This window comes from Ooceraea biroi, chromosome 1, assembly GCF_003672135.1.
Source record: "Ooceraea biroi isolate clonal line C1 chromosome 1, Obir_v5.4, whole genome shotgun sequence".
NCBI classification, from domain to species: domain Eukaryota; kingdom Metazoa; phylum Arthropoda; class Insecta; order Hymenoptera; family Formicidae; genus Ooceraea; species Ooceraea biroi.
In genome coordinates, this window is record NC_039506.1 from 13239500 (window position 1) to 13261626 (window position 22127).

General features: G+C 39.8%; 2 protein-coding genes across 2 annotated transcripts; one reads left to right on the top strand and one right to left on the bottom strand.

The window, feature by feature from the left end:
- Positions 1–4: 4 nt before the first annotated feature.
- On the bottom strand, positions 5–14724 carry LOC105285372 (putative aminopeptidase-2). The gene is made up of 32 exons (XM_011349527.2): positions 14423–14724; positions 14210–14297; positions 13553–13976; positions 13219–13374; positions 12553–13033; positions 11967–12205; positions 11183–11562; positions 10727–11004; positions 10338–10525; positions 9833–10000; positions 9548–9700; positions 8869–9465; positions 8593–8748; positions 7908–8394; positions 7483–7721; positions 6994–7361; positions 6555–6829; positions 6136–6317; positions 5879–6052; positions 5475–5621; positions 5318–5396; positions 4415–4956; positions 4066–4218; positions 3656–3952; positions 3362–3545; positions 2963–3119; positions 2600–2877; positions 1646–2319; positions 1379–1546; positions 953–1111; positions 794–872; positions 5–621 (listed from the first exon to the last, which is right to left on the bottom strand). The coding sequence occupies exons 2-32, from the start codon at positions 14295–14297 to the stop codon at positions 346–348; spliced, it is 8226 nt and encodes a 2741-aa protein (XP_011347829.2). The 5' UTR covers positions 14423–14724; the 3' UTR covers positions 5–345.
- A 2062-nt stretch (positions 14725–16786) lies between these two features.
- On the top strand, positions 16787–20128 carry LOC105285371 (BTB/POZ domain-containing protein 2). The gene has a single exon (XM_020033617.2). The coding sequence runs from the start codon at positions 19210–19212 to the stop codon at positions 20119–20121; it is 912 nt and encodes a 303-aa protein (XP_019889176.2). The 5' UTR covers positions 16787–19209; the 3' UTR covers positions 20122–20128.
- Positions 20129–22127: the final 1999 nt, after the last annotated feature.

The window sequence follows — 22127 nt, forward strand, 5'->3', positions numbered from 1 at the left end:
TTTATAACAAAGCTATGATCATTTATTCATGGTCTAAGTCTAGATTTCTCATTCTTTTTACATCATTTTATTTTAACCTTAATAAAAGTCCGCCTTTTAAAGTATCATGTTATGAATGAATGATTTGACACTCTTAATACTATTTTTACATCGTGAAGTCTTTAAACTATATTTTAATAATTCTATCTATACATTGCTCATATTGCCTATTAGAAAATGCGAATATATTATTGTCTAAAGAATTTAAGATCTATTTTGTCTTAATACGCAGATCGCAAGAATCGATCTTTTTCATCGCGCGTAACAGCAAACTATAAATCAATTTCCGTGATTATTTGTCTTTACTTAGTAATAATTTAAAAGATACAATGTTATGGTAATGATAGCCATGAGACAAGCGTTCAGAGGTTTCAACATCGTAGAACCGTTATCATCCTTATCAGGTTTTTCAGTTGGCTTGATATTTTCTTGGTCTTCCTCATTCAGCATCCATTGCAGTATTACTCCTCTATTTCTGTCGTACCACATCAAGTTGATCTTCGCGGTGGTGATAGCAGGATCCAGTTTCGGTTTGATATCCGGGAAATTTATATCCATATAAGATTCGGCGAATTTCTTCAACTGGAAAGAAGGAACACATCTTCATTAGAAACTTATCATTGATGTTATAAAATTACCGCGGCTACCGCGTTTTTCATGCGAATAATCAGATTTACATTTAAGGCAGCTTTTCTGAATATAAATCTATAATTATGTAGCTATAGTTATGTAATGTAACTTTGAATAATTATACCTTCTCGTACTGTTTCGCGTCTGATATATGAGATGCCATATTGTGGAACAAAGGTGTAATCTTGTCCCAATTGCCGATTCTGTAAGGGAAGAAATAACCATAACGATTTTGTGGCAAGCAGTATTGTGATACAGGCACATTTATTTATTAAATACTCACTTATCAACGATATCGTTGATATTATTGATTAAAAAGTCAAGAACCACATTTACTCCCAATTGACTCGCGCTATAAACGGAAGAGAACACTGCTGCAACGTCTTGCTTGCGGAAAGTGGCGTTGGGAATATTGTACTCTTCGACGGCAGTCCTTAAGTAACTGTTTAAACAAATTGTGTGTGAATGAAGCGACAACAAATATCTCGTACGAGAAATATATTGAATCCAATTATATTCAAGTAGAGGGATCGTTGCAAGAAGAAAATTAGATGCATGCAATTTCTCTAAACCTTCTTATATACATATTTCAGTTCTGTGTTATAAATAAACTTGAATATGCATTGGATCGGATAACATTCTATTTCTTGCCGTAAATTAACACAACGTAGTAACATTATTTTACTGCATCTTCACTTCGCGAACTTACGTCTGCAGGTTCGTTGCATCCGCCGAACATCCAAGTGCGCTTATAAACATCTTCTTTTCCGACGCGAAATTCGTTTCCTGATATTTCTGCCACAAGAACTTCCAGTCCTCCGTCGTGCCGTCTCTGATGGCGGTGCAATAAACGGCCGCTCGTGCATTACGCGGGATTCTACCGGGAAGAAACAGGAAATCATAAATTCTTCGACCAAAGGAAACGGATGTCAATTGGTGCAGCAATTTTCTCGCTGTTTGCTTTGTCGAATCTCACCGTTTTGAAGTATCGCCACGCCAAGCCGCGAACAAGTCTTTAGACTTCTTCGTGCATTCCGGTTTACGGAGCTTGCACGCCCACTGGAGAACCAACTCCCTGTTCAGTTTGTCCAGATGCTCGTCTTTCTCCTGATCCTCGAATCCTAGTGTGTCGTATATCCCGGACATCAAACGCAACACGTACTTCGTTAGGTGCTCTTCAACATCCTTGAATCGCTCGAATCTCTCGTAGACGTAGGACAGGCCGTTGAAGAACGCTTTCCAGGGTAGATGGCTCCTTTCGCGCATCAGGTATTTCGTCGCGTCCATCAGCAGCTCGTACTCCACGTGAGTAGCCCGCGCCAGGTTGAAGAGGTCGTCTATGATCTGCGCGCGATTCAGAACGTGGATGGACTCGAACCGGATGCTGTTTAACGTGTCGATTAATTGCTTCCAAGAGGCAACGTCGTAATTGACGCGGTAGAAGCCGTTTTGCTCTCGGTTCACGATGAACCAGAAGTTCGTGGGATTGATGTAGAACGTCTTGGCTTCCGGTCCCAGCCACCCTTTGTTGTCTACGCTTATGCGATAAGGCTCGAGAGATGTGACTATATCAATCGGTACCCAGTAGAACGTGTGGTTGTAACGACGTTTTTCTGGTGGCTCGATCCACTCGTTCAACAGGAATCGCTTCTGCAATGGAAAATTAATGTTTTGTTGCTGTGTGATTAAAGAATCGCCCACCATAGACCATCTCAAATCTCTTTTATTTTTGATATTGATGAGACGGACTTGTCTTTCTGGCAATGAAATAGAAAATCGCTGTCACATTTGTACGACTTTGGTCTCTCATGAGAGATCGGCACGTCAATCATATGTGGTATATAGTAGTGAAGTTTTTTTAGAAATTCTGAAGTCCAGGAATATATTTGAGGAAGCGAGTTAAGGTAACATAAAGTTTGCGTGGTGTTACCTGAGTAAGTGTCAACGTGTCACCACTTAATACAGCGTTGACGACCGGGTATCCCGGTTGATCCGTCCAAGTACTCATCACTTCCGAGATGCTCACGTTTTTGTAGTCTATTATGATAGAACCGTATAAGTTGAAGCTTTCCCAAAGATATTCGGGACGAACTGTACCGGGCTTCTCTAGCTCCTTCTTGCCACTATAATCGTGAAGATAAGTGGAAATCGCCATCGCCTGAACCGATGGCTTGAATACGTTGAATATCATTCGTAAAACGCTGGCGGCTGAAACGTAAATCAACTAATGCGCATATTGCCTTTTTGGATGTTAAACATTATAGGTATTAATTGATTTATACATAATACATACATTTTGCGTAGGCGACGTAGTCAAAAACACCACTAATTTCTTCGGGCGTTTCAACGGGATTCGTCATTGGATGAGTTGAAGCCGAAGCATCTTTCAGCAACGCAGGTTGCAACTCGTAAACCACAAATTGGTGCATGAACTTGTAGTCTGGCTGTATCTGAACAGATCATTTGCAAATTCGTTTGAGTTTGTTGCCATTTCCATTATTTAAAAATTCAGCGGCGAACTGAGATTTATCATATTTTTTAGGAACTTGAAAGAAATTATGTTAAAACTAAAAGAGTTAAATACAGACAACAATATTTAAGCTTCTAAAGGAAAAGAATCGCATTTGCTGCACTAAACGAGTTTTAATCTTTAATAGAAGAAGTGAGATTTTCTTCATATAAAGATATTTACCATATCGGAGGCAAAATATTCAAAGTACTGTGCGAAGCCTTCGTTCAGCCAAACGTATTCCCACCATTCGCAAGTAACCAGATTCCCGAACCACATATGAGCGAGTTCGTGCGCTATTATGGTGATTACGTATTTCTCCTGCGAGGCTGTGGCTTCCTCCGCGTCAAAGAAAAGTGCGTATTCCCTATTACAAGATGTTACATAATTTAAGTAACGCAAACGAGACTCCAGCGTGGTATTAAATACCGTGTAATGCACGCATCTCTCAAAGCTGTGGGAAAAGTAACACGTTACCGGAAAGTAGCGAGGCCCCAGTTCTCCATCGCGCCCATCTCAAAATCTGGAACTGCTACCAAGTCCAACTTGGGAAACTTATAATCGATCTTCGTGAAATTCTGCAAAGCGTAGATAAGCGACTTGCCGGTGTCTTGAGCAAATTGGCCGTGCATTGCGATTTCGCGTCTACTCCATACGTTCAGAAACTCCTCGGACTCGTCGGCACGTTCAAACTCGGAGACGATGAACGCTACTAGATACGGTGACATATCAATGTTGTTAGTAGCGAATCTGTCCCTGGTATAATTGCCCTCGCTGAAATTAATTAATTAACATACAGTTGTGATGTAAGATACAATAGCTAATTTGCTTCTGACATTAAAAGATTTGGTATGCTATAGTGTATGTATGTTTCTAGTCACACTCACGTCTGGTTATATAGGATTGGCATGTTGCTTAGCGTCTTGTAGTGATTGGGCCTTTTTATGTTAATGATGAATTTCGATTTGAACGCCGGCTCGTCGAAGCAGGGGAAGGCTCTTCTGGCGTACGTAGGCTCGAATTGCGTCGTGGCTAGCCAGCTGTACAGAAACCAACGAGCGTAAATGTTAGAATTTAATATGACACCTTGTGTCAGTATCCGAATTTAGTGATCATTTTTTAATCGGTAAGCTGATGAGTAAGCTTGCAAAATCGCATGCCTTTATTCTGCCAATAAGTTACATTGCTGTGTAATTTATTAAAAGTATAATGATGTAGAAATAGCGAATTACTCACTGATGTTCTCCATTGCTGTCCTTGTAAAAACTGCGGTAGAATCCTTTCATGTCGTCGTTGAGAGTTCCGCTAAATTTGATTTCTGCCATTAGGTAATCCGTATTCGCGGGTTGCTGCAGATAAATCCTTAGTTGCTGCAAGGCTCTATATTCTTTGTAATTCTGCAATGGTACCTCCATGACATCGGGAGTATCGTTATCTATCTTGTAATTTCTGTAGACTTTTATGCTGTGGTACTTGATATTTTGAACATTCAGAACTACGGCCGTAGTTTCCTTTTTAACTCTCATGTATATCTGCACCTCTCCCTCGAAAGTGCCTTCTTCCATGTTAGGTTCGAGATGTATGTTATAATATTCTGGATGAAGCGTGTTCGGTAAGCGGTACACTTCGCTTGAAAACATATTATCCAATTTTTCGAAAATTATTGGCACTTTTCTGTCGTACCAGTCGAACTCATATTCCACCTTCGTCATGAAAGAACGGACGGATTTGTCAAAAGCAAATTCCCTCTTGACCAGTTTATTGAGCAGGTCTTGATACTGCGAATGAAAGATAAGTTAGAGCAAATATTGGTCAAGAAGTTCATTAAATGTGAATTCGCGAATCATTGAACTTTCTGCATTTATGCAGAATAACTAATAAAAGATAGAAATATAGATAAGTACTGCTTTATTTTGACGAGTTAAAACTGAATTAATTTTTTTATTTCTTTCTTGAAATTTGAAATTATTTAACAGTGTATAAGCAAACGAAAAGAATTGATTTATTCGGTATCTTGTAAAGATATCTTCATAGGTCCTATATAGATTCTATTTTGATTAGATATCCGTCGCGTGCAAGATAGATAAAAATCGATCAATCGAATCGTATGAATGAAGTTTAGCGATTAAGTATCATTACCTGCTTATAGAGATTGTAAGTCGATATTCTGCTTGCCAAGGAACTCACTATACTTTCGATCTGCGCGTAGCCACCATAGCTGTAGGAAAGAGTGCATTACGTAAATATTTAGTGCAATTACATGTTATGTTACATTATTACATTTTTAAATACTTACTATTTTTGCATATCATCGTAATACTTATCGATGAAGCCCATGACGAATTCAGTTCCATTCAAACTCGCATCATAAACGTTCGAGAACATTCTCGCGCTATCTTGGTATCGTATGCTTGAATCTTCTGTAATAGCTTCCCGCAATAGCCTTGATTGAAAAAATGCAATGATTTACACATAATTTTGTATATAACACGATACATACTTATCATTAGTTGTGTAATTTTTTTTTAAATTTGCAAAATTGTGTGAAGCAAATTGTATCTTTGTCATTTTCACGTAATGTACACTTTCGTCGATTTAAATGTTTTATGTTCCACAAAATGATTGCGCAAAATTTAATATGAACGTCGACACCTTTTCGATAATAACTCGATGCAGTCACTAAAAATGTCGCAGACTTACTTTTCTAAAACATCCTTGTTCTGCGAGCATGCTAATGAGTTGAGGATAACAACTGTATCCGTAGTAACGGTGCTGTTTAAATATTCTTCCCAGAGAATGTTGTACGTATTTTCCGTCGCGTCCGTTTGCATGGCGGTGCAGTAGACGACGCTGCGATAAATCGGCGGAATTTCTCTGCAAGATAATCGAAAGTTTGTCTGATCGCGATGTGCTATTTTTATTTTATTCCATTTATTATGTTGCCGTATCCAACTTACATTCTGAAAGAAAGCTTGTTTTGGAAATATCTTTTAGCACGGACTTTGCAGTCGCCTATATCCAATTCGCAGGCCCACTTGCGAGTATGCATCCTTAACAGTTTAGTTAGATCATCGTCATCCCTGCCATCCACAAAATTCAGCCGCTCGTAAAGCGGTTGTATAAGCGATGTCAGATACGTCTGAAAAATGTCATAAACAATTTCAGTCTTTTTCGTAAAATATTATGCTTGAAATTACGTAGAATAATGTAAATGTGCAGAGATATTGATTGTAGGTTGACTGTGAAACAAAATATGAGATAATCCAGCGCTTGGCAGTTTAATTCAGAATTATATGTATGCGTGATATATATATGCGCATGTTTTGAATATATTAATATACCTATCGTCATATAATATCGCGACGTGCATACGTACTTTATATAAATCTTCAATACCGCGTCCCCGGAACCGGTTCTTCAAGTATGGCAGATTATTGTAGAATGCGCGCCAAGGAAGATAATCATCCTCTCGTTGTAAGTACATTGTTGCTGATATAGCAGTTTCATAACTGATGTAGTCCGCTCTTGCAAAATTCATAACATCGTCGATCAACGCTGCTCGATTGATCTCGTGAATCAGGCTAAAGTTGTATTGGAGATAGCTGATCAGCTTTTCCCAATGATTCTCGTTGTAATTTACACGGTAGTAGCCTGCCGGACAAGCGTGTACATGTTAATAATACTAATCCTGAAATAATGTGCAGATATCACGAAATAAACTAAGTAACGCGAGTTCAGAATCCTTCCTTTTTATTTGTCAAGTTCGAAAGTTTGCTGCTCTTTATTTCGTTTCATGTGATTTTCTGTCGAATTACCAGATTGCTGTACGTTGACAATGAAGTGCGAGCTCGACTCGAACGCCTCGTTCATCCGTTTCGTCGTCATCCAAAATGCCGGCGTGGTGTTCAAATAATCCGTGCGATCATCATCAAGTGGTGTCCAGGTGATCGGAATGTTCCACACAGTATCGTCAGGCTCGTCCTCTTCGCGTTTTTCAAGGAAGAATCGCTCTTGTTCAAGATTTACATTATTCAGCTCATCGACGGTGACGTGAACGATTGGACAACCGGGTTGCCTTGTCCACGTGTCTAAAATGGTTGTAACATTGTCTTGTATTCCTGCTTTCCTCACTTGTGCTTGCAGAGCCTTGTACAAATCCTCTGGTGTTGCTACATCGTATTGCCTAAAACATAAAGCGAACAATAATTTCTCGCTTCTGAGATACATTAAAATTCGTCTGCGAAATGAAACCTGAGAATCTTACGCGTCTTGGCAAGAGATAGATATTTCTGTTAGTAACGTACCGATCATCGAGATAGTCGCTTAATGCCTCGTAGAACACTGTGCTTCCGTATGACTTTTCAATCATCCTCAAAATGCTGGCACCTTTGGCATACGAGATGGTACTGAACCTACCTCGAATTTCGGTAGGAGTATACACGTCGTGATTCAAAGCGTGTACGGATCTGGAGCCATCCGCACTTAAAGCAGTATGCACTTCGCCCACGACAAATTGGTTCTCCAACGTCGTGTCGTTAAACGCCTGGCAGAGAATAATAAATTATCATTTATGAAGACTTTCATCAAATGACGAAATAATTTCATTTTAATGTTTCTTCACTTCATTATTGCACAATTTTTGATACAGTGTATCATCTATAGTTACATTATAATTATTTAAAAATTAGATCGGCATGGGATTTAATTTTAGGGCATTTCAAGTACATACGTGAGCAGGAGCGTAGTACTCAAAGTATCTGGCGAATCCCTCGTTCAACCAGAGATACTTCCACCATGCAAGAGTGACCAGATTGCCGAACCATTGATGGGAGAGCTCGTGGGCGATCACGTTCCTGATGGTCTGCTTGCTCGTGAAGGGCGAGTGATCGTCGTCGTACAACAGATTTGTCTCCCGATACGTTATGAGTCCCCAATTCTCGCCTGCGCCCGACGGGAAGTCCGGTAGCGCGATCATGTCCAGCTTCCGCATTTGATATTTGTGCTTCAAGGTTTGCTCGAAGAAATTCACGAGCGGCGGTATCACCAACGCGGCGTACTCCGTTTGATTGATGGCGTTGGGACGCGCGTACACCCCGAGATCCACCTTATTCAACTGTCCTGCAGATTTCAACTCGAAATCGGATACGACGAGTGCTACCAGGTAGGTGGACATCTTCACCGTTTCAAAGAAGGTGTATTGCATGAAATCATCGTTGCTGCAAGTTTATCAGACAGTATATTTAGTTTGCATGAATTTGTATTTAATTAATTTGGTATAATATGCCGGAAGTACGAAAGTAATGATAATAAAAATCAAGATTGCGTGTGAAAGCTATGGGAAATAAGAAAAATTTTGATAAAAGAATAAAAATGACGAAATGCCGATTTGTACGTTTGGGGATTTGCACACATACCTATTGTCGACTGTCCGCCACTTCGTATTGCTGATTGGATGGTAACCTGGCGGTACATTAACTTGAACAGTAAAGACAGCTTTCATTCCCGGCTCATCGAAGCAAGGGAACATCTTTCTGGCACCAACGGGTTCCAAGTGCGTAGCTGCGAGCCACCTGAAGTGCCAAATGCATCGCAATTAATTAGTAGAATGCATGGATTTGGATTCGAATTATGATGCATCCATTTAAATCTTATTTGGCTTTATTAGCAACGAGTTTTACGAGTAACGTTACCTTGTTTCCCCTGTGTCTTTCATGTACGAGCTTTTGTAAAAGCCACGAAGCTCCGACGCGTTCAAGTGGCCCTCATACGCGATTTCGATGGTCAGTACCGCCCCAGCAGGCAGATTCTTCGAGACATCTATCACATAGAAGTCATACGGCTTTACTTCCTTCTGATCTACAATTTCCACATCCTCCTCGTTGGCCGTCACAGTTGCCATATGGACCTTAATTTCTGCCGTGTGCAAAATAATCCGATTCGTTTCCTGCACGACGTCGGCCTCGATCCTCACGTTTCCGTCGAAAGTGAAATTACCAATCTCGAGATGAGGCGTGACGCTGACAAAGTATTTTCGAGGTAATATATTCGTGGGCAGGCGATACTCGGATCCGCCCTGTATCCAATGAACGATCGATTGAGAAATCGGCAGATACCACTTCAATTCGTATTGAGCGGTATTCAAAGAAGACTCCAAAGATTTGTAAATCGGCGCGAGTTTCGTCTTGTGTCTCTCTAAGAACTTTTGAAATTTCTCCACTAATTGAGGCGTCGAGAAACGTTGCGACGCTCCGTTAAGAATTGTGGCTATCGTATCCTGTCCATTATAGCTGAAATCAGAATCATACTACTTGTTTAACCAGTATTTTCTAGGAAAGCGCTGTGGAAGGCGCGGTAATAAAGAAAACTCACTATTTTTCCATATCTTCATAATATTTTTCAACAAATTCGAGAATATATTCAGCGCCGACCAGGCCAGAATTATAAACGGCGGAGAAGACGCTCGTGCTGTCCTGTTTTCGAATTCGCCAAGATTCGTAATCGCTGATTGCAAACCAGAGGTATCTAAAAGCAAAACGGTAATAATTCATCTCCGGATCAATTGTATACAGACTTGAATACAATATCTGCATGATGACGACGTCCACGCTCTATTTTCTGTTACTCGTGTGCTCCGATTCATGAAACATAGCTTACCTTTCCATAATTTTGGTATCCAAAGTACAGCCAAGAGCCCTCAAGATCACCGTTTGATCGGCCGCGTAATTGGAATTGAAGTACTTCTCCCACAAAAAGTCCCAATCCTCCGAAGTTCCATGTCGTATGGCCACGCAATACGCCGTAGGCCTTTCATTTGGCTTAATTCTGTCGAATAGCAAACAAATTAACATTAAAAAAGATTATAATTTTGCAAAATTACAATGACTAGAATATATTCAATTTTTCCGAATATTTATTCCGAATATATGACGAGAACAATCAAGATATTCATCAAGACACAAGAACATCTTCGAGAGGATTATAAAGTTGCAAAATGTTATTTCAAAGTTACAACCGTGTTTCTCGTCATTTTTAAAGTAAAATCAAACAATCTACACCACGAAAGCCTCAAGTTTCATGCTAAATTTATGTTTAAATATCGAGAAACACATATTATATTATGCATATAAAGACAAAAATTGAAATAATCGGATATTCTTACGGAACAGAGGCGTCTGCTTTCCACTTTTTAAACTTGTCCATGTAAGTTATTATGCAACTTTCATCGTCCAAGTTACAAGCCCATTTGTTCAACTCGTGTCGCAACAAAATCGTCAATCTGTCATCATCTTCACGATCCTCGTATCCTAATGTCTTGCGTCTGTCATCGATAAGGGACAAAATGTATTTCTAAAAACATGAAACAACGTTACGAGATTATACGGTCAACTTACATCTATCATTTCATCTTTCCATATTTAAATCGGTACAAATTTTCTCTTGGATTTCCAATCCCTCGCGTCCGAATATTTTCGTCAAAAAGATATTAATTATAAGTTACTCAGGAGTTTTAAGTAAAATTAAATTCAATAATTAACCTTGAGTACCAACCTTGAGTAAATAATGTTTCTCCCTTCCCATGAATCGCTTGTTCATATAATCTAAACCATTAAGCGCTGCTTTAAAAGGCAAATAATTCGTTTCCTGTTTAAGATACGTTAATCCATCCAGCACAGTTTGATAATCTTCATATCCAGCCCTACCCAAGTTCAACAGATCGTCCACAATGCTTGCTCTATTTAATACGTGAATTTCATTGAATTTGTTGCTATTTAAAATCTTGAAAATACGCTTCCATCCATTGAGATCATATCTAACACGATAAAAACCTAGAATAAAGATTTACAAATATTTTCTCAATAATTTCATACATTTATAATAAATAATCTTTATATAAAATTTTATTTAAAGTTTTTGTATTATAATTGCCTGTAACAGTATTATGCACATATTGTTCTTTTGCAAGCTGTAGTTATACAAATGAATTAAATATTTTCCGTTACGAACCTGATGATTGAACGTTGAATATTATCCAGTCTTTCGAGTTAACTTTGATATCTACACTATCTTTCTCAGTGGATAGCCAATACTTTGGGCTTGTGTCGTTGAAATTCGGATCACTCTGCGTAGTCCATGTGAGAGGAACCCACCAAGTAGCATTTGTAGGAGATTCATCCAGGAAAAAGTTTCTCAGAAGAAAACGTTCTTGAGTAACATGGAGCACGCCTTTATTGACGGTGACTGATACGATGGGATATCCGGGTTGCGTAGTCCAAGTATCCATTATTGTGCTTACAGGAGCCTTTAGCGTTACATTTTCTGCTTGATCTATCTGATCCTGTATTGCCTTCCACAAAGCATCCGGATTGCCCAATCCTGTTTGTTTGCTGAAAAATATGTCACTTTCGTTATAATCGCTATAATTACGCTGTAAGGAAGAGAAATGAGTTTCAAGCTTTTACAGAATTCAAGTTGCAATTTTGATTATTTTTAATTACATAATCTATTATACAAGATATTAATAATAATGGTAAATTTGTTGTCAGCTGTAATCGTGAACTATGAATTACTGTTGCAGTGAAGATATCAATTTAGTACAAAATTAAATTAGAATATATGATTAATGTAAGTATAAATCGTTTCTTCTTAATATTAATTTTTAATTGTTGTATTAATTTTAAGCGTTTTTATGAGTTGTCTAATACTTATATCCAATTTTTAAATCTAATTTTCTTGGAACAACAATCGCGAACAAAATTAAATTGATTAAGATTTTCTCTCTAATACTTACTTATTCTGTAAATAAGCTCGTAATGCATTCTTGAAGAGATCGACTCCAAATGTAAGGTCCATCATACGAACAACGCTGGCTCCTTTTGCATAGGTGATGGAGTCTCCCATAGTCCCAATTTCCGATTGACTAGAAACCTCCCGAGTCAGCGGGCGAGAAGATTTCAAACTGTCCGTTACTAAAGCGGCTTGATGCTGTTCCACTACGAATTGCTCCTCCATGTTCCAGTCTACCTCGATCTGCGAGGAAAAGGAGATTTATTAATTCGATTTCCATAAACGTATAAAAATAAAAACTCTGAATCTTCTCGTCAGAATTACAGTATCAAAAGATAAAGTCAATCATCCATTTTCAACGACGTCGAGTGTAATCTAATTATGCAGATCGCGCAAATGGGAAGTCGTACAAATTATTCAGACTAGAATATAATTTTAAACGAAAATCTTCAAAATATTCCCGGAGAAAAGCCTTTTACTGAAAGAGAACCGATTTAATTTTTTGCGAAGTGCTGAATTATGCATTCCAATTATATCTGCGATCGCACAGTCGACAATGCTACAATAAAAATTCTGAATATCACTCTTACTTGCGCTGTACCAAAGTACTGAAAGAATCTGGCGAACGCTTCGCTGAGCCAGAGGCAGCCCCACCATTCCGGAGTAACTAAATTTCCGAACCACATGTGTGTGATCTCATGTACGATCACGGAAGCCACGCTCTGTTGTGCCAGGGCTGAAGATTCCCTCACGTCGTACAGCATCCGAGCCTCGCGATACGTCACCAACCCCCAATTTTCCATCGCTCCGGCCGCGAAGTCTGGCACTGCCACCATGTCCATTTTAGGCAGAGTATATTTTTGATCGAATAGTTCCTCGAGCAGTTTACACGAATCGTTGCCGATTTTTAGAGCATAATTGGCCTGATCGATGGCGGCTGGCCGGGCCCACACTTTAAATTCATTCGTACCGCGAGAATCAAATTCCGAGATGATGAACGCCACCAGATAGGTGGACATAGGAACGCTCTGCTCGAACTTGTCTACATAATATGTGGAACCGTTTCTTGATCTTGAAAAGAAATTGTTTCAACAAATAATGCATGAATAATAATGTGAAATGAATTAGCAATAAATTGTGATCAATTAAATGAACTAACGAGCGAATAGAGCGAAGATGCTAAGGCAAAACAGATTGTTTTTGACAAATACAATGAGGATGAAGCAACTACCGTTCTTCCTTAATCTTATACTTACGTTTTTGTAGATTCTTTCATCGGCATGTTACTGAGACTAATGTATTCTTCTTTTCTCATTATGGAAATGTTAAATACTGCCTTAAAACTCGGCTCGTCGAAGCAGGGAAAAGCGTGTCTCGCGTGTGTGGTCTGAAACTGCGTCGCCGCTAGCCTTCTACATTAGACAGAATTAAATAGATAGTTTGTTATTACAAAATGTCATCGCACCTTTATTAAAGATAAATATATAAGTATTTCTGAAGTGAAATAAAAAAGACTTTAATCTTTTATTTCATTGACATGAAATAAATTCCTGTGATCTGAATTCCATAAAACTTCTTGTTGTTACTTACTTAATTTGCCCGTTTTCATCCACATATGAACTCCTATAAAATCCGATCATGTTCTCATTTAATGTACTTTCGTACTCAATAGAGATTTGTACGATTGTATCTTTCGCAAGCGTTTCATTGAGGATAAAGGTATATTTTTGAGTGACGTTGTCATATTCTTCATCCTTATTAATCACAACGTCTGTTTCTCCCTTTACAAAAACTTTATTCGATTTGATTTTGAGATTTCCCACATGTAGCGTAATATTGTCAGTTGCAGTTATTACTTCGGCTTCTATGACTATAGAGCCTTCAAATTCAAAGTTATCCCATGATCCTTGTATCAAAAGGAGATCATATGAAATGGGTTTGACAGACGTTGGCAATCTATAATCGATTAAGTCGTTATCATTTTGAGAGAGATCCGTGTCTTGCGAAAGTATATCTGTAAACAGAGTTTGCCAAAACATATGTTTATGTTTTTATATATATAACATTTTCTCTTTGCGGTATACATCATATTATTAACGGTCTATTGTTAATGTAACGTATAGAAGTATATGAGATTTGGAAAATGATATGGTCTGTACGAATTCTTGACGTTCAAATATGAGCGCGTCTAATTATAATTTTATACGAATATAGAATATAATTACTATATATAGAGCATGGAATTACCTTCGTCAAAAGAAAACTTTTCTGCTGCATTTCCACCGAATAATGCGATTAGAACGCAAAGCAACAAGTGCTTCCGGAAGATCCTCATCTGAAAAACGATATCGTATCACACTTTATTGATTTTGCGTTTACTGATTCTTGCTTAGTAACTGCCCATTTATTAATCAATCAGTGCAAAGCTGCGCTTATTCACTTTAACTGAATGATTCTTACCTTTACTGAATGTTGCACTATGTTTGATATTAATTTGTATTATCGTTCCGATAATTCCATGGTTACATTTTACAACACTGACAAACAGGTATTTACGAATAGGTAATCGCGAGTTGTTTGCAATAATTCTGGAATAATCGTTTCACTTCTATTTTATTTAAATATACAAGAAAACGAGTTAGATCCTGAAGAGTTCGTTATGTGCTAATTATGTGCGGACAAATGTGGAGTCCAACAGTTTAGAACAGGTTTCTGAATTCGCGTGAATAATACTGGGTGAAACCCATCGAATAACACATTGCTAAAGTGCGGTCGAGTCTTTGTTAGTACGTTGAGATTACCTATAATATCACCGATAATCTTATCATAGATTTGGTTGATGTGACGATACCATCATTTTTTTATATAAAACAGCGTATCAGGCTCGGTTTGCTTACATGAAACGTCATGCTTTAACAGAACAGCTCAACAATTATATCGGAAAATACTTGGAAAATGAAACTACAAGGGAGTGACAAGAGATTTTTATCAGAAGCGAACTCTTTGAGTTTCAATCAAGCTCGATTGACACGAAAACAGCACGGTGAGTTGTTTGCGGATTGATCTAAACCGATCCGTGGATCTAGTAAGCCTATGACAAGTTCTCCTATAATAACAATGCAATTACAGTACAATTGTAATTATGATAATTTCGTGTAATTAAATTTAATCAATACCTGCGACATTTATTTTTATTCATTTATTTATTCATTTATTTTTATTTATACAGTCTTCGCGTAATTTTTCATAAGCTGAGTGCAATTGCGATTTCTCAGGAATATTACTTCTATGTACGATCGTTTTAGGACACTTAAACTCTTTAATTATAAATATTTCTTCTTCGAACTTTGATATCAATCAAGTATATCAATGTTTATCAGCCTGCAAATATCTCAATGATTTAATTATGTGAAAGATCGTAACGTTCCATTTAGATCTCTCCAATTTAAAGTGGTAATGATACTGCGTTTCAGATAAGAGCGATAAATTAAAGCGTCTTCTTCCGTCTGACTTGTGATTGTTGCGATATAAAATCAAATATAAAATTAGATCATTAATTATTATGGGACTTTTTTGGTCGGTTATTATTTCAAATATTTATATGCCTGAAAGATCTTCATGATATTTTTGCATATTGTGGCATACTAATGCAGATATTGCTAATGCTTACACAAAATTACGTAAAGTATACGTGTATGGAATATGAAATATGTTACATGTATGCTGAATGTAATTGCACACAACGTGACACGTAAAAATAATCGGATTATATTGATTACATTGATGTATTAAAAATTGAACTGATAATCAATAGATTAACGCAATATCGGGATTATAGCCCAAGATAAAGAAATATCTTACGGATTTAGATACGCTCAATGATTGCATCGTCCAATACTGGCGTTCAATTATCACGGAGAAGAATCACTAAGAAGTTACGAATCAATATTGCACGATTTATCTCATAAATATGCTGCTTCCGATGCGTAAAGTCCATGCACACATTTATGTAATGAGACAAGTCTTCATCAATGCTTTACAAATAAAAAAGAACATAACATTTACATGTACAAGAAAGTTTTAAAAAATCTATTTTTAACGCCATATTTTTAACTCAAAAATGGAATTTTAATGCCAAGAGTAAATTACACGTTGCTTTTGATCTATTAATTGTTATACGTTAAAAAAGGATCTTAATCCTTAAAAAATTAAGGACGTTAAAAGGATCGGTAAGACTTCCGAATAACCCCCCCCCCTCCGATTTTCATGAAAGTTTTAGGATATATAGAGGTAGAGGTGAGGAAGGTGTGGGTGGAAGGATTTTGTGCGGAAACGCCTCCTAGCGAAGAAATTAATAAAAAAAGGTTTAATGATTTTGCACGAATTTCCAGCTGTCTACGCAAATCAAGAGCTTGACCCTGACATATGTTGTCAAAGTCAATGTCCTGAGTGACCTTCAGAAGGTATTAGCCGTCGCTCCTTGTTTATTAAAAAGTTAATAACAAAAGAAGTTTGATGTTTCGCACGAATTTTCCGAAACTGGAGCCCCGAACGTACACGCTCGGTTTTCAGCCCGCTTCGCGGGGGGGTGGGGGGGGAGGAGGGGCCTTGCCCCTCCCCCCCGCCGGTATACCTGCCGTGTACCAGGTGATCACAATCTGTACGATGAAATCTGTTACATCGGCTCCGGCGAAGCCTCTCCCCCCGCCTCCCGCGAAGCGGGCTGAAAACCGAGTGTGATACTTCGTTGGTTAATAACTTTTAAATAAAGGTCAAGGCCGACCTGACCTAACCTAACCTTTTTTTTTTTTTTTTTTAAGGAGGGGGAACCCGTCATGGGCCCCCTCGCTCCCCTTGGGCGGGGTGCGAGGGGAGTGTGAGACTCTTACTCACTAAACCACCCTCCGTATGCCAGCCCTGGTGTCAAACGTGGGACCCGGGCACGCCGCCAGCATTCTTCCGGGCCCCACAACCACCTGGTATGACGGCCTCAGCGCCACAGCCAGCGCTGCCCGCTTTTAGCAGGCCCGCCCCCTCCGAGGAGCGAGGCATACCATCGCTCCAAGGAGACCACCCACCATAGTGGGGTGGTTTTTTGGACGGGTGATGAGGATCCCAACTCAAACACCCGCCCTTCCTTCCCAACGTCATGTGCGGAGGACGCAGGGACCCTCGGAGAGGGGCCCCGCGACGATGGAGACCCGGGCAACTGCCCCGCCGGTCCACCACCCGAGTGCCCGGGCATATACCCCGCCGGCACTCTGCCTCCGCCCATGACCCGCTGTACGCGAACGCATCCGGACGCGTCGACCTGGTTGAGCGACCCCCCGCGTCCGGGCAAGTGCCCCGCCGACACGAGGGAGGGGTTCGACTGCGGTCCCCGCAGTCTCACCCCCTAGGGTGCTTCGATAAAGGCACCCTGTCGCCCGACCAGGTCCCCTCCCCGGGGGGCCGTTGCCCGAGACACAACGGTCACCCCCTTCCCCCGCGACGCCGCAATCCTCCGGGACGCTCGGGTTCCCGGAGGCGTTCGGCCGCCTTCTTCTGCGAAAGCACGCTTTCGCAGAAGGAAGCGAACTCCCTCCATGACCTCTCGCTCTCGGTGATCGAACTCATGACCACCGGCAGCGAGAGGTCCCGGACCTAACCTAACCTAACCTAACCTAACCTAACTAACCTGGTTAGTCTCTACACAGATCAGTATATTATGTTTTGACCACTAATTTTAAGTAGTAAAGTTTTCAAACTTCTTTTGTTAATAACTTTTTAATAAACAACGAGCGACGGCTAATACCTTCTGAAGGTCACTCAGGACATTGACTTTGACAACATATGTCAGGGTCAAGCTCTTGATTTGCGTAGACAGCTGGAAATTCGTGCAAAATCATTAAACCTTTTTTTATTAATTTCTTCGCTAGAAGGCGTTTCCGCACAAAATCCTTCCACCCACACCTTCCTCACCTCTACCTCTACATATCCTAAACATTTCATGAAAATCGGAGGGGGGGGCTATTCGGAAGTTGAGCCAAAGGATCTTATAACAAAAGAACACTACAGATATTGTATCGCGCTTTATCTAATCTGTCCAACGATTGCCTGAATTGATAGATTGTAGAAATTTCTATATCTGCTGCCAACAGAAAATTATCAAAGTCATAGTTGATAATAAAAATGCGTCTTTATCTCGCACTGTCTATAAAATCTCGAAATGTTTGTCAGACTCTTGCAGTCTTTTTATTGTTGTTTTGAAATAGTTCATATCATTAATCTCCTCGATTGTGCGATAATCAATGCAGTCCAACGTTTGCTAACAATTGATTGCAGCAACAAATAACGTAGCAATGAGCAATTGATAACAATGAATAATAACGAAGATTTTCAACGTTTTTTTTTCAACGATTGGCATGTTTATTAAGAGACACGGTATTATAGTGTCTCGCGCCAAGTATAGCGCAGCGCGAAACCGGACGTGTATACATCATTTACGCGAGTCAATGAGTTACGAGTAACCGAGATTTTTGGATGTCAATAACGGTTGAACCGATCAATTTCTAAGTAGACTCAATCGATAGCTTGGGTTTAAATTATATTATAAAAGTGTCTTCATTTTATACGATGCAAAGTACGAAATGTGAAAATTTCATTTAAGAAACGTCGTTGTCGGACAAGCATGGCAGCTGTGTCACTTTCCATTTTTTGACACCAGGCGGCAGCGATGCTAGACGTACAGCGATCCGAGACGGAAATGTGTCCGAAGGAAGTGAGGACGAAAATCATAGTTGCCTCTCTCTTGCGAGTTACTGTTCGAAAGTACGCATGCGCACCAATCAAATCAATCAATCAAACGTAAGCTGCGCATGCGTACTTTCGAGTAGTAACTCACAAGAGAGGCAACTATAATTTTTCTCCCTCGCTTTATCTGGACATGTTTTTCTTTCGAGAACAATAGGCATTCCTCTTTCATATTATATATGTTCTAAGATCACATTATTGCTGTCGCCCCACTGCCGCATAATTAAATTACACTTGGTCGCGATTGGTCGCGATGACAGCGGAAGAATAACGGCAGAAGAAAGCAAGGGTGCGTACATACGACTCAGTCGTATGTAGTTAGTCTTTAGTGTGACTCTGACATCTTTATAAAAGTTTTCTTATGTCAGTTTTCTAAGATTTCTTATTGCTCTGCTTACGTGACAGTTGGAAATCAGTATACACAAGCGTGCACATAAACGCACTATACTACAAAGATGACTTCGCCCTGCTTTGACTGGCAGACCAGCAAGGAGAAGTTTACTGAACGCGGCCAATATCTGTTTGAAACTGGATTGTGGTCTGACTGTGAGTTCATCGTGGGACAAGAGCCAGAGCAGCAGATTTTCAAGGGCCATAAGTTGTTTCTGGTAATGTCCAGTCCAATCTTCGAAACCATGGTTGGTAGCATGACAGAGAAAAACGATCCAATACTAATAAAGGATGTTCAGCCTAAAGCGTTCAAAGTCTTATTAGAGTATATATACACAGAAAAAGCAGAATTGACTTCTTTCGAGTTGGTATGCGAGTTATATTACTGCGCTAATAGATACATGTTGCCAGCTTTGGTGAAGAAATGCACAGAATATTTGTGTAGCAATCTCTCACCGAAAGGAGCGTGCAGAGCATATGAACTTGCCAAGCTCTTTGAGAAATATGAGCTAATGAAAAAATGTTTAGACATCATATGTACAAGGACTGCCGAAGTATTGAATGAATCTAGTTGGGAGAACATAGAACTGGCAACACTCCTCACAGTTTTGGATCAGGAGAATTTGAAGATCAGTTCAGAGATAGAATTATTCACCGCTGTAGAAAAATGGGCCAAGTCAGAATGTTGTAGAAAATGTCTTGATCCAGCAAACAGAGAAGACTTAAGATTTGTTATTGGAGATGCATTCTCAAAGTTAAGATTTTTGAGCTTGACTCCACAGGAATTTGCCACAGGTCCTGCTTTGTCTCCCATGTTTTCACAAGATGAGGCTTTTTCTATATTACTGAATATATGTACTGATGACAAAACGATTGTACCTGTACCGGAAGGGTTTTGTACTATTTCAAACAGTAGAGCAAACACAATAAGAATAAAGTTCTCACCACCTTCTTTCCAACAACATGTAAGTTATTAGGTTACTTGTTATCATAGTAAAATTTATCTTACAAAACGGTTAATTTAAAATAAGTAATAATGCTCAATAGATTACCGTGATAAATTAACGTGATAAATTTTATAGAGGAAAATTTAATACATTAGACATTATTATGATTAATGTTCAGTTTCGTGTTCGGAAGATAAAGTTCGGCCGCGCGAAGGAATGTGCGGCGGAAGGCGGCCAGAAAAGCATCGGTGGAATAGTCGCTTGCAACCTCCAGGTGGACAACCCGGGAGCTGAAACATACAAAAATAGCCAGGAAGGCCTTATAGGCCTTGTGTCCACGCCCTGTGGAGGTTCTCAGCAGCACCGGCCCGGCGTAGTCGACTACGACGTGGAATGGTCTGCTCGGTGTCACTCTTATCCTTGGCAGCGTGGCCATTGGAGACTGCGGCGTTGCCGCCCGCCATTGGACACAGGTGAGACACCGGTGGATAAGACGGCGCACCACTTGGCGTCCCCGCGGGATCCAGAATCTCAGGCGGATGGCAGCCAATGTGGCCTGGGTTCCACCATGCAGACAGCGGCGATGCGTGGCGTCGACGAGGAACCTCGTCAGGTGGGCGCCAGGATGATGGGCGTCGGACTCCAGCCCCAGCTACTCCAGCGGATACAGGCAGAGCTGAAACACTATGAGAAGACAAATGCTCGCCTGGAATGCCGTCCAAGAGGGCGGGGTGGTTCGCTGACCATTTCTGCAACGAGAAGCTGCCCGCCGTGCAGAGAGCCTCCAGCTGTTCTCGAAGTAGCTGACCTTCCCCCAACGTGGCTGCCCCGATAAGTACGTCATTGACGTAGAAGTCACGACGGAGCGTCTTCGCACCCAGAGGGAATCGGTGCTTCTCGTCGTCGGCGAGCTGCTGCAGCGTACGGATGGCCAAGTAAGGCGACCTTGCCGGCGCTCCTTAATATACGTACACACGCCTACTGAAGCTCAAGCCGCTTGTTTACATATAAAATTGAAGTTTAACAAATTTCACGCGTGTACACTTAATACTAAACACTGAAAGAGAGAGAAAGAGAGATTTCTCGTAATACTCGGTCTAGCAGCGCCAAGTATTTTGTATTAAATATTATTTAATTTCAGTAAAATTTTTATATTTTTTGAAAGTAGTTCACCCCCAAAAAAATATTCTAGTCTTAAACTGGGAATTCCTCTAAGGATTTCCTCTAAGCAAAAAATCTTACATATTAATGGTATATTCTTTTAGATATACATATTCATCTATAAAAGAGTGGATGCGTGAACTATACTCAATAGTAAATTCCTCTATCAGAAATATCACTATGTAATTTGAATAGCCTCTTGAAATAAGAGGATATGCAAGATATTCGCGGCACGCGCGCTTGTTAGAAGAAGATTGTCATTTAAGTATTAGTTTTGTGACAATCGACTGCACGATGCGCAGAGGTGACTGCGAACCATCATTCCGAAGGGGACAGTCGTCAGGTGCACAACGATTGTCCCGAGTTTTTTTTTTCAATTTGTTAATTTCGTATTTCACTCACTTTTGCAATTGACCATATCGAACCTGAAAGGGATCGGGTGTCATTAAACACTAAGAAGAAGAAGACTGCGAACGGCGCGAAGCGCTGAGCGCACACATACGCAGTTTTTGCTTGGTGTGTCATGCTTCACTATCGTGAGTCGTGATCCGTGGTTACCGTCTGGCACACAGTGTGCGTTATAGCGAGTATAGCGTGTGCACTGAATTTCAGTTTGTGTTTGTTCTTTCGTGCAGTGATATTATGAACGAAGTTCAGAAATTTTTAAGATTAAAAGTAGAAAATATTCGTTTAAGGCCCAATTCCACCAACGTCGCTTAATTTTAACCGTAGTTTAACTCACTCTTTGTCTCTTTCTAAGGCAGGTAGTTAGAAAGAGACGAAGATTGAGTTAAACTACGGTTAAAATTAAGCGACGTTGGTGGAATCGGGCATTAAGGTATCGTCATAAATGCTATAAATAAAAATATTATTAG

What these genes read in the sequence shown, in the direction of transcription:
- LOC105285371 (XM_020033617.2), top strand. Translation starts at nt 19,210, where the DNA reads ATGACTTCGCCCTGCTTTGACTGGCAGACCAGCAAGGAGAAGTTTACT.
- LOC105285372 (XM_011349527.2), bottom strand. Translation starts at nt 14,297, where the DNA reads ATGAGGATCTTCCGGAAGCACTTGTTGCTTTGCGTTCTAATCGCATTA. An exon ending in AACAAGCTTTCTTTCAGAAT is followed by an intron (nt 6,053 to 6,135) that starts GTAAGTTGGATA and finishes ATTATCTTGCAG; the next exon opens with AGAAATTCCGCCGATTTATC. An exon ending in ACACGTTGACACTTACTCAG is followed by an intron (nt 2,320 to 2,599) that starts GTAACACCACGC and finishes TTTCCATTGCAG; the next exon opens with AAGCGATTCCTGTTGAACGA.